The sequence below is a fragment of the Bombus fervidus genome, chromosome 2 (genome assembly GCF_041682495.2).
Source record: "Bombus fervidus isolate BK054 chromosome 2, iyBomFerv1, whole genome shotgun sequence".
In the NCBI taxonomy this organism is placed as follows: domain Eukaryota; kingdom Metazoa; phylum Arthropoda; class Insecta; order Hymenoptera; family Apidae; genus Bombus; species Bombus fervidus.
Window position 1 is genome coordinate 4360426 of NC_091518.1, and position 18571 is coordinate 4378996.

The window sequence follows — 18571 nt, forward strand, 5'->3', positions numbered from 1 at the left end:
CTATTTATTATATAACTAGTATCGAGCACATATTTTCGGTCCTGCCATAAAATTATTCTTTCTTTTCTTCCATCACATAGTACGAAGTATGAGAAACAAGTGTCTACACGCTCTGAATCACGTACCAGACATACCCGCCAAAAAGCATGAACAGAACAGTGAATTTATACTTTTATCCTTAAAGAGTACGGGAAACAAGTACTCTTTATAGAAAGTACCTTAACGAATAAATGCGCCTTGAATGTGGTAAATATATGTATGTATGTATGTATGTATATATGTATGTATGTATGTATGTATGTATTTATTTATTCGTACAAGCAGGAAATATAATAAAAACGAATTTCTTATTTCATTCTCGTGCACGTTTGTTTTTGGCGAGTATGCACCGTTTCGACTAGTTCGTTCTTTTTTTCTTTTTTTTCCCTTTTTTTTTCTTTTTTGTTTTTTTTTTTTTTTTTTTTACTTCTGTTCGTCGCTATTGCATTCTTTCATTCAAGCGTATGCAAGCACACACAGACACATACATACTTGAAACATTTCTTTCACGCCCTCTCGATCTTTTTCTCTCATTTCTTCTTCTTCCTAACCTTACTCTCTTTTCTCTTCTTTTTCTATATACCATCTTCTCTACGTTCTCGCGCACTCCCATCTTTTTATAGATACATACGACGCGTAAGATCAGCAGCACATTGTTTTTTCTTCAATATATTTTTTTATCGTTTTTCTTTTTTTTTATTTCTTCTCGATCGTCGATCAAAGCAGTGTAGTAAGAGAGTACGGACAGGCGAACATTTGATAAATGGAGTGAACACGATAATAAGGCTTAATTTAAATCTGTTAGTAAATTGTAATTCCGCGCGCGCTAACATTCTCTGTGTACAGGCAAGCCTGTTTCCACGCAGGTATGCACTCGAACGACCGGGGGCCGGGGCTTCACTTCCTGAGCTTAGCCAGTCCATTGAAAACGTTATTACCGTTTCTTTTCTTTATTATTTCGTTTTTTATTCTCTATACTTGTGTATGCTCTTCTAGATGATGTCTTTCTCTTGTTACAGAATTGTTTGCTTGCTTATTTGGTTTCTCTTGTCCTACCCCGCTGTCTCTCATTCTTGTAACAGTCATCTATATTGTCACTTCGGCACATGCCACACGATCATTCCCTAACATCCGTTCCACTATCCTGCATCACTCTCGTTCGTCCGCCGCTTTTTATTTCTTCCTTCATTTTCTTTGCCTAACGTCAGAGTCCTTGTTGGGTGTTGGCTTGCTACGGGACGAGATAAAACCAATTATTAAACAGTTAATACTATTGGAAGGTGAAACTGGTCACGAGAATGAATCATACACAATGAGACGGGACACGGATACGCTAATCGATACGTGGTAACGTATTATTTTGTACAAGATTTTTTAAGAATTGGTAACACTATAAGAAAATTTAGATATTTAACTTATTTGCTTTAAAAAATATGAAAATAGTTATAAGAATATTTCTGAGATAATTCCATGTTGATGTAATCTAAATGTTTGACCACCTACTTATGAAATAATCTATATAAAGAAGTTTCAAGCATAGTTTAAAGGATATTTAACTGTACGCTTCGTACTTTTTAAGTAAAAATTTTTGCGTTCATATATCTTTACTTTCAATTTTCTGAGTAAGCGCCAGTAAAGCTGAAAGCGATGGCACGACTTCAGAGGGAAAGATTTAAAGTAATAGCGGGAGAGATACAACCGCGCCGGTACAGACAAACGGCGTGGTTTTTTGGAGAAGGAATTCAACTGGATCGTCCTGTGACCTGGGATTTTCGGCGTCGGTGGCGTGTCAGGGGAATCGACAGGAAGTTTAGAGGGTGGAAGAGGTCCGCGCAGTGGTATATAGTATTCTAGTCTATCGTCTCCTGTGCTTGTACCCGGATCCCTGTATATATTAATAAATAAATTTCAAATTTCAAACATAAATTTCAAGTTTGAATCTGAGTAACTCTGCAGTATATCAACTTTTTTCAACTTTGACTATTTGACTCCAGCTTTTTTTTTAGAAAGAAGTGTTCTTTAATGTTAAAAGAATGTTATTTGTTTAAAGTTAAATTTAATAGTTTCCTAACGAAATAATAAAAAGTATATTAGATTTTGTTATTAAGATTATTAAGATTGCTTGTTTTAGTGATAAAATAAAGAAGGCTTCTTTTACAAGATGTGCTAGAATGAAATAATCAAAATTGAGAAGACACTATACTGCTATAATTATCTGAGACTGAACAAGAAACAAGTAAAAGTGGAGAATATACATACGTGTCAGGACTCTGATCAGTATCAGATTCCTCAAGTTCAGCCTTGTTTCGTTTCTTCTCATAGACTAGGATAATAGCGCACAGAACAATAACCTCTGCGCAAATGCCTAAGAAGGGCCAGAGTGCGGCGAGCTTGTCTTTGACCCTGAGGAATGTTTGGGCCTCTGCCACGTGAGATTCAGCAGTATCGGACCAGTTATAGGATACCCTACAGGAAACGTTACCACGATCGTCCATCTCGATATTTTCAACCATTAAGACGGCTCCGTAGATATTTCTTTCATGGTCCCATCCGAGCTTAACGCGACCAGCGCTGCGCGTGTAATTCTGGTTTCCAAATGTCCATGATACTTTAATACCAGGACTCTGTTTACCGGCACATGTTAAATGCAACTTCTCTCCTTCCACCACACTTGTTGAATCAGGAAGGTATGCAGTAGGTTTTGCTACAAATAAATAAGATTTTTAATATTGTAAACAAATTAATAGAAAAATTAAATATAGTAAAAAATATAAAATATAATGTAAAAGATTATTTTTCAATGATGATATAATATTTAACAATATTGTTATAAAAAAAACAAAATAAAACGAAAATAATAAATATTCGACTAAAATTAAATTTAAAAACTGAAAAGAAGAAGGCAGGCGAGTTTTGTATTGTAGAAAGAATTGAAACCCTTAAGAATAAGGATTTTAAGGTTTTACTTACGTACGATCCCGTACTTTGTGGTATAGTTGGTTCCTTTACAAGTATAATTTCCATACACAGCTTCTGAGATCTTCAAAACTTCCAAGGTGCCTGTTTCGTTATCCAGTTTAATTAAATCTTCGTTACCAGCTAATGCTTTATGGATGGGAATATCTTGTTTAAACCATTGCAGCTTTTCCCCTGCACTTTTGTTTGCGCATTCTAATGTCATTGGAATATCCGTGGATGTAAGTATTCTGATCTTCTTATCTGTCTCATAAAGAAACCAAATTGTTACTTCATATCAAAAGTTATTTATTTTTCTTCACATAAGATGCTGTTAAATAACAAACTTGCTATGCTATTTGCATAGCACAAACCAACATCATTTCATACGCTTGTTAATTTTACAATTTTTGTTTAGTAAAACAAAAATAACTTCAGTTGTTTCTCCGAGTTTATAAATTCAATTTGAATTCGTAATGCGAATTATATAACGTATTTTTCAAAATTTCTCAAGGTATTCAAGATCCTACGTTTCTTATCTTTAATAGTATTTCTTATCAGAACAGTTCAGGCCGTTGTTATCTTTCAAATTTTTAACAAAAATAACATGAGAATCAATTTACTCCCGGATAAAATAGTCTGTTATATCTTCTTTAATACAGTTCTTTAATATTCTAGCAGTTTCAAAATACATATATTGTCCGATATTATTTACCAAAAAGTACAAAATCTTTGCTTCGCTCAAATACCTTATGAGTCCACTAATTAAACAAATAAAAATAAAGAGATTCTTAATGTATTGTTTATTCCATGCAAGGTACGCATTTTAAAGATTTTCTTTACACAGCAATTTCCTTAACACAATGAGCTAATGTTTTATTAGCAAAACAGTTTTACACAGAGATAAATCTAATTGCATCTTTATTCTTCTAATAATCTTCAAGTTCTAAGAATCTTCAAGCGTCATTAAATTCGGAATTGGCACGAATATTATCGTATTAAGAAATAATTAGAAATACAAGTATGGTTAGATACTAGCAGCTGGAAGAATAAAATAATGTACTCGAGGCTTTTCGAAGCTTCTCCACTCGCGGGACAATAAACGCCTTGCTACAATAAGAATTGCAAACAAACAATAGCAGTGATATAAACGGATAGCAAAACACTGTAACGTTTGAATTACATCATGGAACTGGTATATAGAACAGGTATCTGAAGATTATATATATATCAATTCATGAAAGTACTTGAACATTTACCATAAAAAATTATATTTATCTACATAATGTATGTGTTATATGAAATATTTTGAAATATCATTAACACTATAGTTGGTATGAATGACATGATTATATTGGTTAAATTTGAAACCAATCTGACAATGTATATCGAAGGTCTAAGGCGTTTACTGCAAATATATATTTAGCAAAAAATTAGTATATACAATGCTAAACATATAGTAAGCGTTAAAGATAGTCCCGCTGAATATTGTGGCTTATTAATATAACGAATAATTGATTGTTTAAATATTTTTGTGCTCTCTGAGAAATATATATGTAGCTTGATCAAATATTTTGTAGTTGTAGTATGTAAATTTTTACATTTGTTTCAACATTTACCAATATACCCATAGTAGTTGCATTTCCTTACATTGTTAATGAAATTTCAAAATGTTTTATATAACACATAATACAGTGGTTAGAAAAAGTATTTGTACATCGTGTACATGTATTATGTGCACACCCTTATTTTCCCATGATACTTTTTTTTTTTTTTTATTAGGTTCTACATTTTATTTCAGTAATATCAAATTTTGAATTATATGAAAGCATTACTAAATGATATGAAATTTCTTACAGTTGGAATTAATTAACTGATAGGTATATAAATACAAAAATAAATATAGTGGTGTACAAATACATTTTACATATATATATATATATATTCCACTATATATTCACACAAGGTTTCTAAATGTGTTTTAATACTTTGTAGTTTGAATACTACTGTATTCTCGGAATAGATAAGCTGCACACATACGATCATAAGAAACGCATTCTGTTTAGTCACAACAATGTCCACCAGCAGTTGTACTGTCTGGACCATTGTTCCATCTCATATGATACAGTCAATAAAAGCAGTAACAAGCACTAACAAGTCAAAGATGGTTATTAGTCGCAATTAATTATCATTTATGTTTGTACCACTACATAGTCATAAAACCATGCGTCATCAGAAGCGGAAGAGTACAATAGTATAGAGCTCGACGTTAATTGTACAAGTCATAAAATACGTTTCATCATGTGACAACGTGTGAAAAAGACCGAGTGTCTCAAATAATTGTATAATAATAATTATTATTACTATTACTAATTATCATTCACATAAACAAATATGCTTAGAAGCTCGAGCAACGGGCGAACATCATTAGATTCATAATCCTAATCCCAGAGTGAACTCTGAACTTTCGTATGGGTTAATGAATGAAGGATTGATCGATGATAGCCGGTGGATAGTCATTAGCAATATGTCTCTTCATCGATTCGAGAAATTTACAGGTACCGCAATTTCAACAAATTCGAATCTAGGGCAGTGATGACACCTGAAACTCGGACAAGTACCTATTTAGAAACAACCGCCTGCGGTATATTGCTCTATAAAGCTGTCTTAAAATACTGAGACTTGAAAAAAGAATATGCTTGATACTTAAACAAAAATGAGAAGATCCTTCAAAATAACGCTTTTTCTATAGTTTGTCCAATAATGCTTGATCAATGAAAATAGCTCTATATAATAATTGTATAAGTTATGTCAATACATTCATTAATATGAATCTTTCTGGTTTGTGCAATATTTGTGTTGTATCCCATAATACAGTTGAAGAATGGAGAAAGCTTTTCAAGTTATACACATGTTGCGGGCATATAGTGTTGGAGCGACTTCCAGTTGATTTCAAACAGACTATAATCTTCTGTTACACCTTCAATTACTCTTAAAATTAACATTCCAGAACCTAAAGACATACTGGTATGCAACAAGAATTATATAAACATCTATTACGTTACATTTACATGCAGGAGAGACAAACAAGTATTATTCAAAATGCATACACAGACAACAAGCACAAAATGCAATCAACATACGTGAATATTTAAAAAATAGTTACAGTACTGCCCGAATAAACATTTGCAGATCGTACCTGGACACATAATTATGATAGTGCTTCGCTAAGTTGACCAGTTATCGAAAAGTATTTTTTAAAAATCCCTAATGTCTCTCTTCATCGTGTTTGACACACATATTTATTTTATATAGATAGATTACGGATTTTTATGCATTATTGTATTTTTATAAACATAATGGAAGAAATGAAACGTAAATAGAAATTTATTTCATCTACCAGATGTAATAATAAATACTCTACTCTGGATATTTTATACATTTTTGTATATTATATACATTGAGTGAATTTTTGCACCTTCAGATTTCCCATAAATGCATAAGGAAAGAGATAATTCCAAGAGATAGTTGAATAAATCTACGTGATAATACCGTACTTATCGCGTATATATTCTGAGAACTACAATGCGCGAAAACAAATGTAAATTAAGCGACCTATACACACTGCAATATGTTGCAACGTGTGTAAACTGATGCAGAAATTGTGGAACATGCCTCTCATGAAGATAGAGACGCAAAACGAACAAAACTTTAGACGTTTATGTGGGCAGTATCGCATGTAAATAAATATCACACCATTATAGCAGGATATAAGCATAAATAGCGTAGCATTATAGCAAAATAGACTGCCGATTTTTATACAAATTCATATTTTTAAAAATATAATTAAAAAAATAGAAATTGTTTTGCCTGCCAAATATTATGGAAACACTATACACCTTGGATATTTCATACATTATTCACATTATGCGCATTCTGTGAATTCTACATTTGCAAATTTCCTAAAATCGCATTAAAATCCGCAGTCTAAAATTTATAAGCGAAGGGAGCTCGACATATACGAACCAAAATTTATCCACAGATGAAATAACTCATCGCTGTCCTGCGTGCATTTATAGTCCCCATGGTGGCTATCCGTGGCATGCATCGCTCGCAGAGTGCTGCTCCCTGTTCCCACCGGCGATTGAACCGTCAACTGACCACTAGCCAGCTCTGGTTCCAACGATTGTCCGTTTCTGGTCCATCTGATCATATCGTCCGGCTTCAAGTCGCTACATTCGATCGACCAAGGTTGATTCTCGTGCACGACCGATGCTCCCTTGTAGGTTACTTTATCGGGAAGAACATACGAGCACACATCAAGGGGTGTACGACAACAACCATCCGGAGATAATGACTTGTACGAGCATCTGGATTCTACGAGGAACAGATCACGAGTGTGCTGTTCCTGAAGAGATATAGTCATTCTTTTGCTAAGTCTACGGCAGGCTTTTTCAATATAAGGTCTGATCACACGTGATCAATCGGGATTTAATTTTAAGGTTTCCTAGTTAGCACATCATCGTGCTGCATAATGTATTATACTATATGATAACTTTTCCTTGTAGAGCTTTGAAATCTGTTTATAGTAGTGTTATTCTAATGTTGTATTTTTTTCATAAATATTTCCATCTCCAAGAAAACAATTTATATTACCTACAGTGGCTCGTGAAAGTATTCAGACACTTACCATAGAAAATTTGTTGAATTATTCAAAATATATTTCACATTCGTTTCAAATTTTACCAATAACATGATAGTTTTGTCTCATTACAGTGCTAATAAAATTTAAAAATATTTTCCGTACCACACATAATATATTCATTAAAAGTTCCATTCATAGTAAGTGTTTAAATACTTTTCTATTTATTTTATATTCTTAATCGTAAAGGAATAATTACTAAATCTTCGTTATATATACGTATAATCGCTTTCTAAAATTTCTTCAAAATGTCCCTAGATTCTTCCTGCTTATTTTTGCTTGAATATACGGAGTATTTTTGTATAGTGTACGGAATCCAGAAAGGAAGTAAGCTAAATAATAATAAATAAAAGAGGCTAAAGAAGGAATTTTCCTGCTATGCATCGAACATGGTTTTCTTCACTTCAGATTCGGTAGAAAATAGCACTCTAGTCGATGGACTCGCAACGGTGAGTCGGAACCGGCCGGCGCCAAAAAGTCAATCACGACAGTGCAGCGGCAAGAATGCAGGAACATCGGTAACGAACACGTTGATCCGGTTCCACGGAGCAGAGGACATACACGCTCGGCAATTCCTATTTATTTTTAGCGATTTATTCTTTTACAACACCCCGTCGTCCTCGTAGACACCAACTCGACCAGATGAAATTATAATGCATGCAGGCTCAGGGAAAAGAGACTGATAATCACGAACACATCGGGCTGACCTATAAAGTGGCTGTACTGGCTTCTGCCTTCCTTGTTAACCGATTTAAGAATACACCGCGACCAAGAGACACCTATAAGAATCGATGATTGTTTGCAATTTAAACATTTACGTAACTTAATTACATTAGGAATATAATCTAATGACCTTTATTTCAACAATTATTTCTAGATTGAAGATCATCGCCAGTTGTTTAACGAATTTATAATTTAAGTTTTTAATTACGAAATTTTATAAGAGAGATAGAAAGAACAAAGAGAAAGATGTGAAGCGACAGAAGTTTATAGAGAAAAAAGATAAGATAAAGAACAAGAAAGTCGAGCCACTCTGTTTACAAAGTTGGAGGTGTATTAGAACGCAGATGGCTGGAAAAGGGATCAATAGCACGAAGAACACGTGCCATATAACCTTAAGCATCAGAAGTGACTATATTGCAGAATTATGTGGCTCTACCTAGGCGCGGTTGTAAAAGGGAGTTGGAAGCCTGCCGTTCATTCGTAACTCAAACTGTTACCGCGTGACCAACCATGCGACTTGTAATGGCACCACTGACGCAGAATCGATCTTTGATGGTTTTAATAACGTTAGCAAACTCAACCTTTGGATTTCTACCAAAAATGACCAAATGACTTCGAAATTGAATAACCCTTTAGATTATATTTCTTTAATTTTATTAACATTATAGTTGATTTCATTTATTTTTCCCTAGAAATGATTGTTGGAAAACCTAACCTAAATATTATCACAAAAATATCAAACGTTTATAATTTATAATTTTAAACAAAAGAATTGTAGTGGTAGCTAACGCTTTCACATAACTTGTTTGTTTTAGAAATAAACTTAAATGTACATTTTATTCGAAGTAAAAATATTCCAGCAGAAGAGAACTTATTGTATTCGCACAACGAACTGCCTCCAACTGGACCGAACTGGAACTACGCAGTATCGTTTTTTGTTTGGCCTGGAGATACCGAGTTCCATGTGGAACGCTCACAGGAACTCATGCCAGAGTAGTCGGAAAATCTTCGAACGTCTCTTTATGCAAAAATATAGAGAACACGATGGAGGACGCAGGAATTGGGACGCTCCGTGATCTAGGACGCAATTTGGCAAGTTGGACTTGCACATACTCGCGAGATGGAGCACAAACGTAAGATAGCCAATGCACATAAATACGTTCTACCATCCTGACAATGTCAAAGGTCGAAAATTTCTAACCATTATAAAGTTGAAACCACTGAACTCGTTCAGAGAAAAGATAAGCATATGGTTCGTGCAATTAAAGAGTTAAAGCAGTGATTTTAGTTTCAAGTTTCAAAAATGAGTTATTCATCTTATTTATTATGTTTTATTCAACTTATATATTATTATTTTTCATTTCAGATTCTAAATAAGAATGAAGTTAGCAAGCTGAACAAATGACCAAATTTTTCACACAGTGACCAAGCATATTTATCACCAACTCAATTTGCACATGCAGTTTCTATGTTCATCCAATTTCGCCACATTATTAATCCACTCGCACGCTAACCAACAAGCTTAGAAGATAAATGAATTTCAAATATGGGTCGCTTAAAAGACGGTCGTTGCATCTCCTGATAAACTCACCAGCCCGATGTAAGAGAGTAGAGCTAGAGAGTTTTTCCAATAGGAATACATTACAATTTTTCTGCTCCAATAAGCCCAGCAGATAAATGAAACTATTGAGGAATTGAGCAACTTCGTACATGTTTTATAATTCTTGAAAAAAGTACGTATACACGAATATAAAAAAACACATAATATACAAATTGTTCGGTTTTAGTGATATAATCAGTATTTATATAAATTAATCACTGACGCGCAAAAATGCAAAAGAGAAAAACAATTTTTATAAAATGTCTACAAGAGATTATTCTGAGTGACTAAATCAAACATTATTCAGATTAAAAGGTTTGACCTACAAAATGAACGATATCGATGAGTAATGCATTGTCCCATAAGCATTGGAAATTAATCTATATTGACTTAGAATTAACAGAAAGCTAGTTATTTAACAAGACCAACAAACATCCCTAAACTCAAACTAAAGATTATGTTTTCATGTGAACTTATGCTTTATTTATCACGCAATTCCGTACACGAGTTACTTAAGTGATTTTTCCTCTAGCATAACCTTCTGTCTTGTCCTCGAGTTTCGATATTATCTCGAGCTAAACGAAACATGCAGCGCTTGAAAACCGATATCGGAAAGGCCAGTAGCTAAACAAACATAAACGTTCAGAAGATACCAATATTTGTAAAGGTGAACAAGATTCACGTAGTCTATAGTAGAAGATAAAAATGCCTTTTTTAACAAATTTGTCAACTTAATCTTCTCTAAATGACTTTCACCAGATAGAAAGTGAAAAACGTAATGAAACTTCCCAACCTATACAAGACGCCTCTTTTATCACGTAACTTCAACGAATAAGTGAAACTTTGATAAAAAAAAAAAACTTTTTTAGAGTCTCTGGTTACTCTTTTACAAAGACCGTAATTTTCATACTTAATTCGACTAATTCAATGACGTAACAAAATTCAGGTTGCCTCCTGAAATAGTATCTAACTTGATCGCGTGCAATTCAGATGGGAATACACCTTCTGACCTAATACATACAAAGAAAATGAGCGGGTAATTAAGTTTGAAATGCGCTGAAGTATCCTCAAATTGCCTTTTTGTTTAATTTGTCCCATTTTGTGTTTAAATAGAACACATGCGGGCCAATCTACGTGTGTTTACGTATGTTTACGTCAACCAGTCAATAAGAGATCCAGCTTCTCTTACGTCATCCTCGGGGAGGGATAGTAGATACGTAGCCACAAGATACACGTTTGCCAACGATACGCATGCGATGATTTATGGTACCAATCTGTATCTGAAAAAGACATACGAAGGAAGAACGTTGGAATTGTAAACATGGTCACGTGCCAAATATATTCGATCTTCGAAGATGAAGCAAATTCATTGATTGGATGACAAGTACAGAACAAGAGAAATTCTTCCGCCATCTTTTTTCGTCTTCGAGTTTCCATAGTAACCACATCAGATGAGCCCATTAACAATCTATGTTGGAACAAACTTAATACATTCATAATAACAAAACAATTTAATCCTACAAGTGAAGTAAAAATGATTCAAATTCAAAGAGGATGAGTCATTGAATTATTTGAAAAGGTTAGTTAAACAAAAATAAAATAGGCTACGAAGTGCTTCATCTCGATTCGAGCGATTATTTCGGGTCAGGCGTTTTCATGGATTTCTGTAACAACTTCGTACAACACTGTTTTGCATCGTGATGTTAAATAATATCAAACGATCCAACTACGTGCTCCCTACGTGTACATTAAAATGCATTCTTTTTGGCACCTAATTACAGTTCAAAAATTACACATAACTACACACCATTGGAATTCGTAAGGATGCCTGTTGCGAACAAATTTCGCCTTACACGAATAATATTGTATAGAAAGTCAACATGCATGAGAATTCTATGATGATTCAACGTAACTCAAAAGAAATGTTATTTGAATTATCGGTAAGTAATATCGATAAAAAAATACTCACTCTTTCTACTTTTCAGCCAATACTTTTCATATCAATAACTGACCATAACCTATATTAATTTTATACATAATCCGTTTTAGTTTAATAATTTGATCGTAATATAATGTAACTCCCCAGGACGATTACGGGTATTTTAAATTAATTGAATAAACCTACCTAATTCTCGATAAATATAAGCTGCAAAGCAGCAATGGGTACGCGAGGTCACACGACCTACCATTTCGATGACGAATCAGTAAAATTATAAATATGCTACAACACTGCATACAAGTCCGTATACATCATAGTGGTATTTGCCAGCAGCTGTAACAAAGGTCGGGCATCGGCTAGGCAGTATGATTCACCATAACGACTCGTTACACTTCACACTATCATGAAGAAATAATATATTCTTAAATCTCCGATAATTAGATTATTAGCTTATCGTTCGACGAACGGATGATACATTAATGACAATTCATGACTATTCCTTTTCAGCCGAAACTGATGAAGAATAAAACGTCAATAGGATTGTAATTATTTGAAAAGGCAATCTTTTAAAATCATACAAGTTAAATGGAAAAACAAAAAAACAATTTATTCAACATTCTTAGAATAAAGATTAGTAATAAGCCTGATAAAATCAATAAGTTCAGATAAAACTTTTAATGAATCCTTTTAATCAATCGCCATGGATTATCTATATACAGGTAGTGACTAACATTCGAGATCAGTTCTAACCTAGACCTAACCCAGACCTAGAATACAGAAAGACAAAAGTTTTCAGTCAGTTTGATCGAGTAACAGTTATGTAATAAACTAAAAATACTCTAATGAATTTATTTTGGTGACGCATAAAACGATCCTTGATGTGGGAATATATGGCGGAACAAGTAAACCAAAAACGTCGCCCTAGTTAGTTAAACGAGGGTCGCTAGTCACTCTAGTTGCCTGGTAGCACTGCCTGCTTACTTATCGATAGAATAACACGTAAGAAAGCGATCGATTGAAGCGCACGAAATTGCTCATGCCTTCGCGTTCTACGGACAGGATATAGAATAGTGAACTCGGCAAAAAACGTTTACATTCGGAATCGATCGGCGCACTCATGCCCACTACCGTGAATGATGGACAGATATCGAGATATTTTCTCTAATCCTTTTGATGAAAAATTAGAAACACTTTTTAAGTCATTTATAAACTGTGAATATTTATGTAAATTTAGATTGTTATCAAAATGATTAAAAAAATGAAACCTAAATAGGAATTTCTCTCACTTAGTAAATCTAATAACACTTGGATATTTCATACTTTTTTATATTCTGCAAATTTTGTACTTTTTCTTTTCTTAGTTTTCTATAAATGCACGAACATCCACAAACTCATATATTTTTATAACTTATATAAAATACTATTTAGAGTCGATGTTGTTACTTCTTAAATTTTATTTATCATACGAATAATATATAACATGTTCGATTATATAAAATACAAACAACCAAGTCAATATCTGTATTATGTGTTCTTTTTCATTTAAAGCAGTAGATATTGATCTCGCGATAAAGAAAATTTTCTGAATAAAGAGAATCGATTCTGGTATAAGATAAATTTGAATTTCATATAAATTCTTTTTTCTCTTTTTGCTAGGAATAAAATGATTCACAAACCACAGACAATTATTTGAGAAATATGTTCGATAGAGTTTGAAGTTTGCATGCCGTTGTTACCGTTGCATTATCCTATGGTACATCTTAAAGGCTCAAAAATAGACAGGCGCTCCCAGGGTTAAACGTAAGCATTCTTCTCGTCTGGTTTGCAAGCAATGGCAAAACAGAGCGGATGAAAACATTCACCGTGTTAGAGAATGGAGGTTAAGTTTACATTTCAATAAACAAGGCACGTGGACTAAAAATATAAACGGCCAATCTATGATAATCTGAATATCAATTTTACAAAATTGCAAATATAACCATGTAAGAATTCGAACTTATATCAAAACGAAAACAAAATCTGTTGAATCTTGCGGTGAAATATATTATACATAAGAAACGTTCGGCTTGCCCATCCCATAACACAACGCAGACAAAATGGAAATTATATTCGTAGACTCTGGTCTAAATATAAGTATTCTGACGAACGCTTGAAAACTTCTCACGCGACATATTTTCACAGCTCTATGAACGTTTTCTTCCAGTTTAATAAATGAATACTTCATATAAAAAAACCTGATAACCATCTTTTTATCTTTTAAATTTCATATTATTTGGTAAGAACATTCTAATATGACCTTGAAAGGAACAAGATATTATATAAATTCATCAAGTTTAAAAAAAAAAAAAAAAAAAAAGAAGAAGAAAAATATTCATTTCAAAAATCGACTGAAAGAAGTATAGTCTTAATAAAATGAAGAACCTCACTCATCCTGTTTTTCTCCTGTAGTTTTCAAATAAGATTAAAAATTTTGGTGTTCTTTTCTTATGATATAGATGATAAATGTATGATAAATGAATGAGACTATTGATTTTGAATATAAAGAACGATTATACATGTACTTGTTGTATACATCGTAATTAAAAGTAGTTGTAAAAGTTAGGAAATAATAGCTGAAAACGTGTTCTCACGCACCATAGCGTATTTATCAACCAAACTTAACTGGCCGTACTATCATGATGGAAAATCTGGCGATTTACATAATTACCGGCCAAACATTAACTTCCGTGTAACAATCACTAGAAGTAAGTAAAGTTTTCTGGGTGGATTAGTAAAATAGGGTCAATTGTTACGCAACAAAAGTTGCTTGGCGTGGGTACTTTGCGTACGTCTCTCGGAATGTAGCTGCATCGAATGCGACCGAATCTCGGTGTCTTGCGTCGGTATAACCAGAGGTGCGCAACTCCAATGACCGCAAAGGTCAAAATTTAGTCGATACATTGCTCTACCCGATTACCGGATTATATTTCAAACTTCATGCTTAAATTCTTGCCTACACACTTTTATGTGACATATTGTGCAACATAAAAATACATTCTATTATTGCACTATAAAAAAGAAATATATATACTTTATTACTTAAATTAAAAGATAAATTAATTAAATATATTAAATTAATTTAATTTAATTTAATTATAATTAAATTAATTAAATATATATTTCACTGTTTAAATTAAATATATAGATCGCACTATTTAACTTAAAAAATATGTATATATATTGTATTATTAAAAAATATATGTATATGCATTACATGTATTTTTATATATATGTAATAGCATCAAGAAATTATGTACCATTGCCAATAAACTTCGATACAGTTGGAATTAATTTCTGCACGAACACTACCAAACATCACCACACCGACATGTATCATATTCGAACAAAATTTCAAATATCGATATGGGAAAGATTCCAGAAGTAATCTTACCTATACGTGGAAGTAAGACGGTTGATTAGGACACACGTGAGTGCTACTGAGAAAGAACAGAGAGCTATGAAATATTGTTATCCCATATCTAAATTCTGTTTTAAAGTCACTTCATGTAATCTGGTAATGAAAGTCGTTCAAATATTCATACAATTCAGAAAAAGAGTCGTGGTTGAGGATGAGTTGATGGCATCACGTATTCAATGCTGCGTTGAGATACTCACATTTCTAACGCAATGCGGTATAATCAAAACTAAAAATAGAATTTCATAATCTAACAAGACATGTCGCTTGCATTAACGCGAAATATTCGCGGAAATTATGTTTTAAACAAATATTTTTAATTTAAAATGGTAATTTTTGTATATGAAGTATGTAAAATGTGTAACTGTATTCAATTTAATGAGAACTTTGCTTGCAATTAGCACGTACGATAAGGATGCGTTTTAGACACCATGTGACATGTAACGTCATAGTATCAATGAATTTTTTAAACTCGTCAGATTATCAATAATTATCAATAATAATAATGATTATGTTGAAGCGAGGAGAGAAAAATTTGTTGTTACAGAAAATTTTAAAGAAACGAGAGAAAAACTGAGAAGTGTCTGTTAGAAAGAACATTTTTCCCAGAAACAAGATTCGATTGACATTCTTTATTCTTCGCTAGTAACATTAGCCTCTGTACGTCAATTTTTTATAGTTACACACGTAGACTACGGATACAGTAAATATGTTTTCTAAGGAACTAATTCAACAAATACGTTAGGGTGCCCTCAGACTATCAATATATATAATATCAATATTTCAAGATTCTCAACTAAAAGAATCATTATATATTGCTGATACAATATTGTCAATATTATACAATGATGTTAAGAATCTTGAAATATTGACAATGTTATTGATTGTCTGAAGGCACCTTTAGAATAATCAAATATATACATAGATTCTTACTAACAGTCTTACATTGTGTCTCGGATGTTTTATTCGTCAGAACGACACTTCGTCAGACCACGCACCCACTATAACCGGAAACTATAAAACGCGTAAGATTTTCAACTCGACAAATATCTCATTTCATTCAAATACTTCTGGAAGAAGATACTATCTTCTTAAAACAGAAGGAAGATTCGAAGAATAGTTTCCGAATACGACTTGACAATGTGACGGGAGTGTACAACAAACGCTAAAAGACAACGGTGGAAAGGAATAAAAGATAATAAATGGTAAAATGGACTAAATGAATGGCAGAATGGTAGGCAATCCGAAAGAGAGGATAAATCTCACCTGCCTGGACCATGACGAGGGTGCCCGCTAAATATAGCATCCCCAGCAGCACAAAAGCAGCTCGCCTCTCCATCTCGTGGCGCTAATGTACGCGGTGGCGCGTGACTGTGTGCACTTTGCGATACTTAACGATTCGATACGAGGCGAGTTTCTAGGGATCCCTAGACGAATCACAGAATAATGACACCTATGTAGGGCTGCCGTATCTTCGTTTTCGCGATCGCTGCCGTGGTTGTCGTATCTTAGCCGTCGTCGTCGTTGTCTTGGTCGTCACCGTCACCGTCACTGTCGCCTTCCTACAACACCCTTCCCGTTGTAGACAGCTTCTCCTTTTCGGCTGTCCACTCTCAGCCAACTACGATGAAGCCCCACTACTCTCTGCCGATCATTTACACACGCACTCGTCACTTCGAGCCACGCCGTATCATTGACGTCTCAACTCCTCTTATCGTTATCTCTTCGCACGGTTATTATTTTTTTATCTCGGTGTGTGCACAAAACAACACCGAAATTCTCTCAGTCTTACAGCACCTGTTTTCTCCTTTTATTCCTACCGGATCCCGAGTCTCGAACTCGAAATCGTTAAGGAATTCGACAATTAGCACCACAGAGCCGCAGAAACAGCAGTGTCAGGGAAAAATGGCTGCCCACTGTCTTCTGCTTTAATTTTCTGCGCGGACTTCGCTCTTACTTTCTCGATCGTTATTCCCTCCTTTTCGCTCTCCAACATACACTGCTCCACACGTCCTCTACGGCTGTCCAATAAGACTCGCGTGCGCATGCGTGCTACATCTCCATCTAAAAAATATAGATACCTCCAGATTTTTTAGGCACAGTTTATATTACGATTTTATGTATTAATGACGAAGAATAAAATTCAGTTTTTGAATTATATAGATATTTTTGTTTATATAGTATATAGTGAGATTGTTATTATGATATGTTCAATTTTAAGAAGTGGGATGGTTTACTGGAAGGAATTTAAATTATAGGTGTACAAACCTGTATTGATAAAATGACTAATACGCTATTGATATTGGTATTGTAGGTATAATATTTCCTCCCTAGTATGACGTAATAAAGTAAGATATTAAAAGATTTCTATAGCATGATGATTAAAATCATGGCATTTTAGTAATAGACTAGTCGATTAGTGGGTTGAATTAACATGTTAATGCGTTTAAGCTCGTTCATTATTCAATGATAGTGAGCTTTCCATAAAAACAGCCCAAAAGTATTTAATTTATTATATGTAAATTTGTATAATTAAATTGTTTATATTCACTCGTGTAGAAAGGTATTGAAGTATAGTTAAGGAAATAAATATAATAATAGGAAAGTTTTCACGAACTTACAATTTTTATAAAGCAAAAGATGTACCTATGTATATAGTAAATTTGTAACAACACTTCTTCTTCGATATACTAAATGTTATCTATAAGTTATATCTATAGTCAACTCGTACAAAATGAAAAAGAGCTAAAATTCCTCATCGATTTTTTTTAATTTATCATAATTGCATAAATTACTTTTTTATTATAATTCATAAATTAGTTTTTCATAAAAAATATTACATAATATATAAATTATACATGCGTTTATAAATATGTACACAATATAAATTTTTGATTCAAATAAAATCATTAATTTATTTGAGAAATATGTAATCTGTTTTTAATATCTATTTACAATAAGGAATTTTTTAAAGTATATTTTCAAATCAATTTTGATCAATGCACTAGATTTTTATAGACAAGGTCATATAAATTAGTGTATACATATATAAGAAGCTTTCTAGATTCTAAAAGAATGTAAGATACATTTTTAAATTATTAACTTTTAATACAAAAGTAAAATTGACTTCTGTATTGTATATTGATTATATATTAAAAG

General features: G+C 33.1%; 1 protein-coding gene and 1 long non-coding RNA gene across 2 annotated transcripts; one reads left to right on the forward strand and one right to left on the reverse strand.

Moving 5' to 3' along the window:
* Positions 1 to 405: 405 nt before the first annotated feature.
* Positions 406 to 17425, reverse strand: Bsg (immunoglobulin domain-containing protein Bsg). Its single transcript, XM_072022731.1, has 5 exons — positions 16679 to 17425; positions 7021 to 7284; positions 3010 to 3258; positions 2299 to 2743; positions 406 to 1270 (listed from the first exon to the last, which is right to left on the reverse strand). The coding sequence occupies exons 1-5, from the start codon at positions 16749 to 16751 to the stop codon at positions 1225 to 1227; spliced, it is 1077 nt and encodes a 358-aa protein (XP_071878832.1). The 5' UTR covers positions 16752 to 17425; the 3' UTR covers positions 406 to 1224.
* Positions 8776 to 14299, forward strand: LOC139998294 (uncharacterized). The gene is made up of 7 exons (XR_011803239.1): positions 8776 to 9161; positions 9235 to 9552; positions 9786 to 10152; positions 10552 to 10686; positions 11801 to 11959; positions 12069 to 12677; positions 13615 to 14299. It is a non-coding gene; the product is annotated as an uncharacterized lncRNA (long non-coding RNA).
* Positions 17426 to 18571: the final 1146 nt, after the last annotated feature.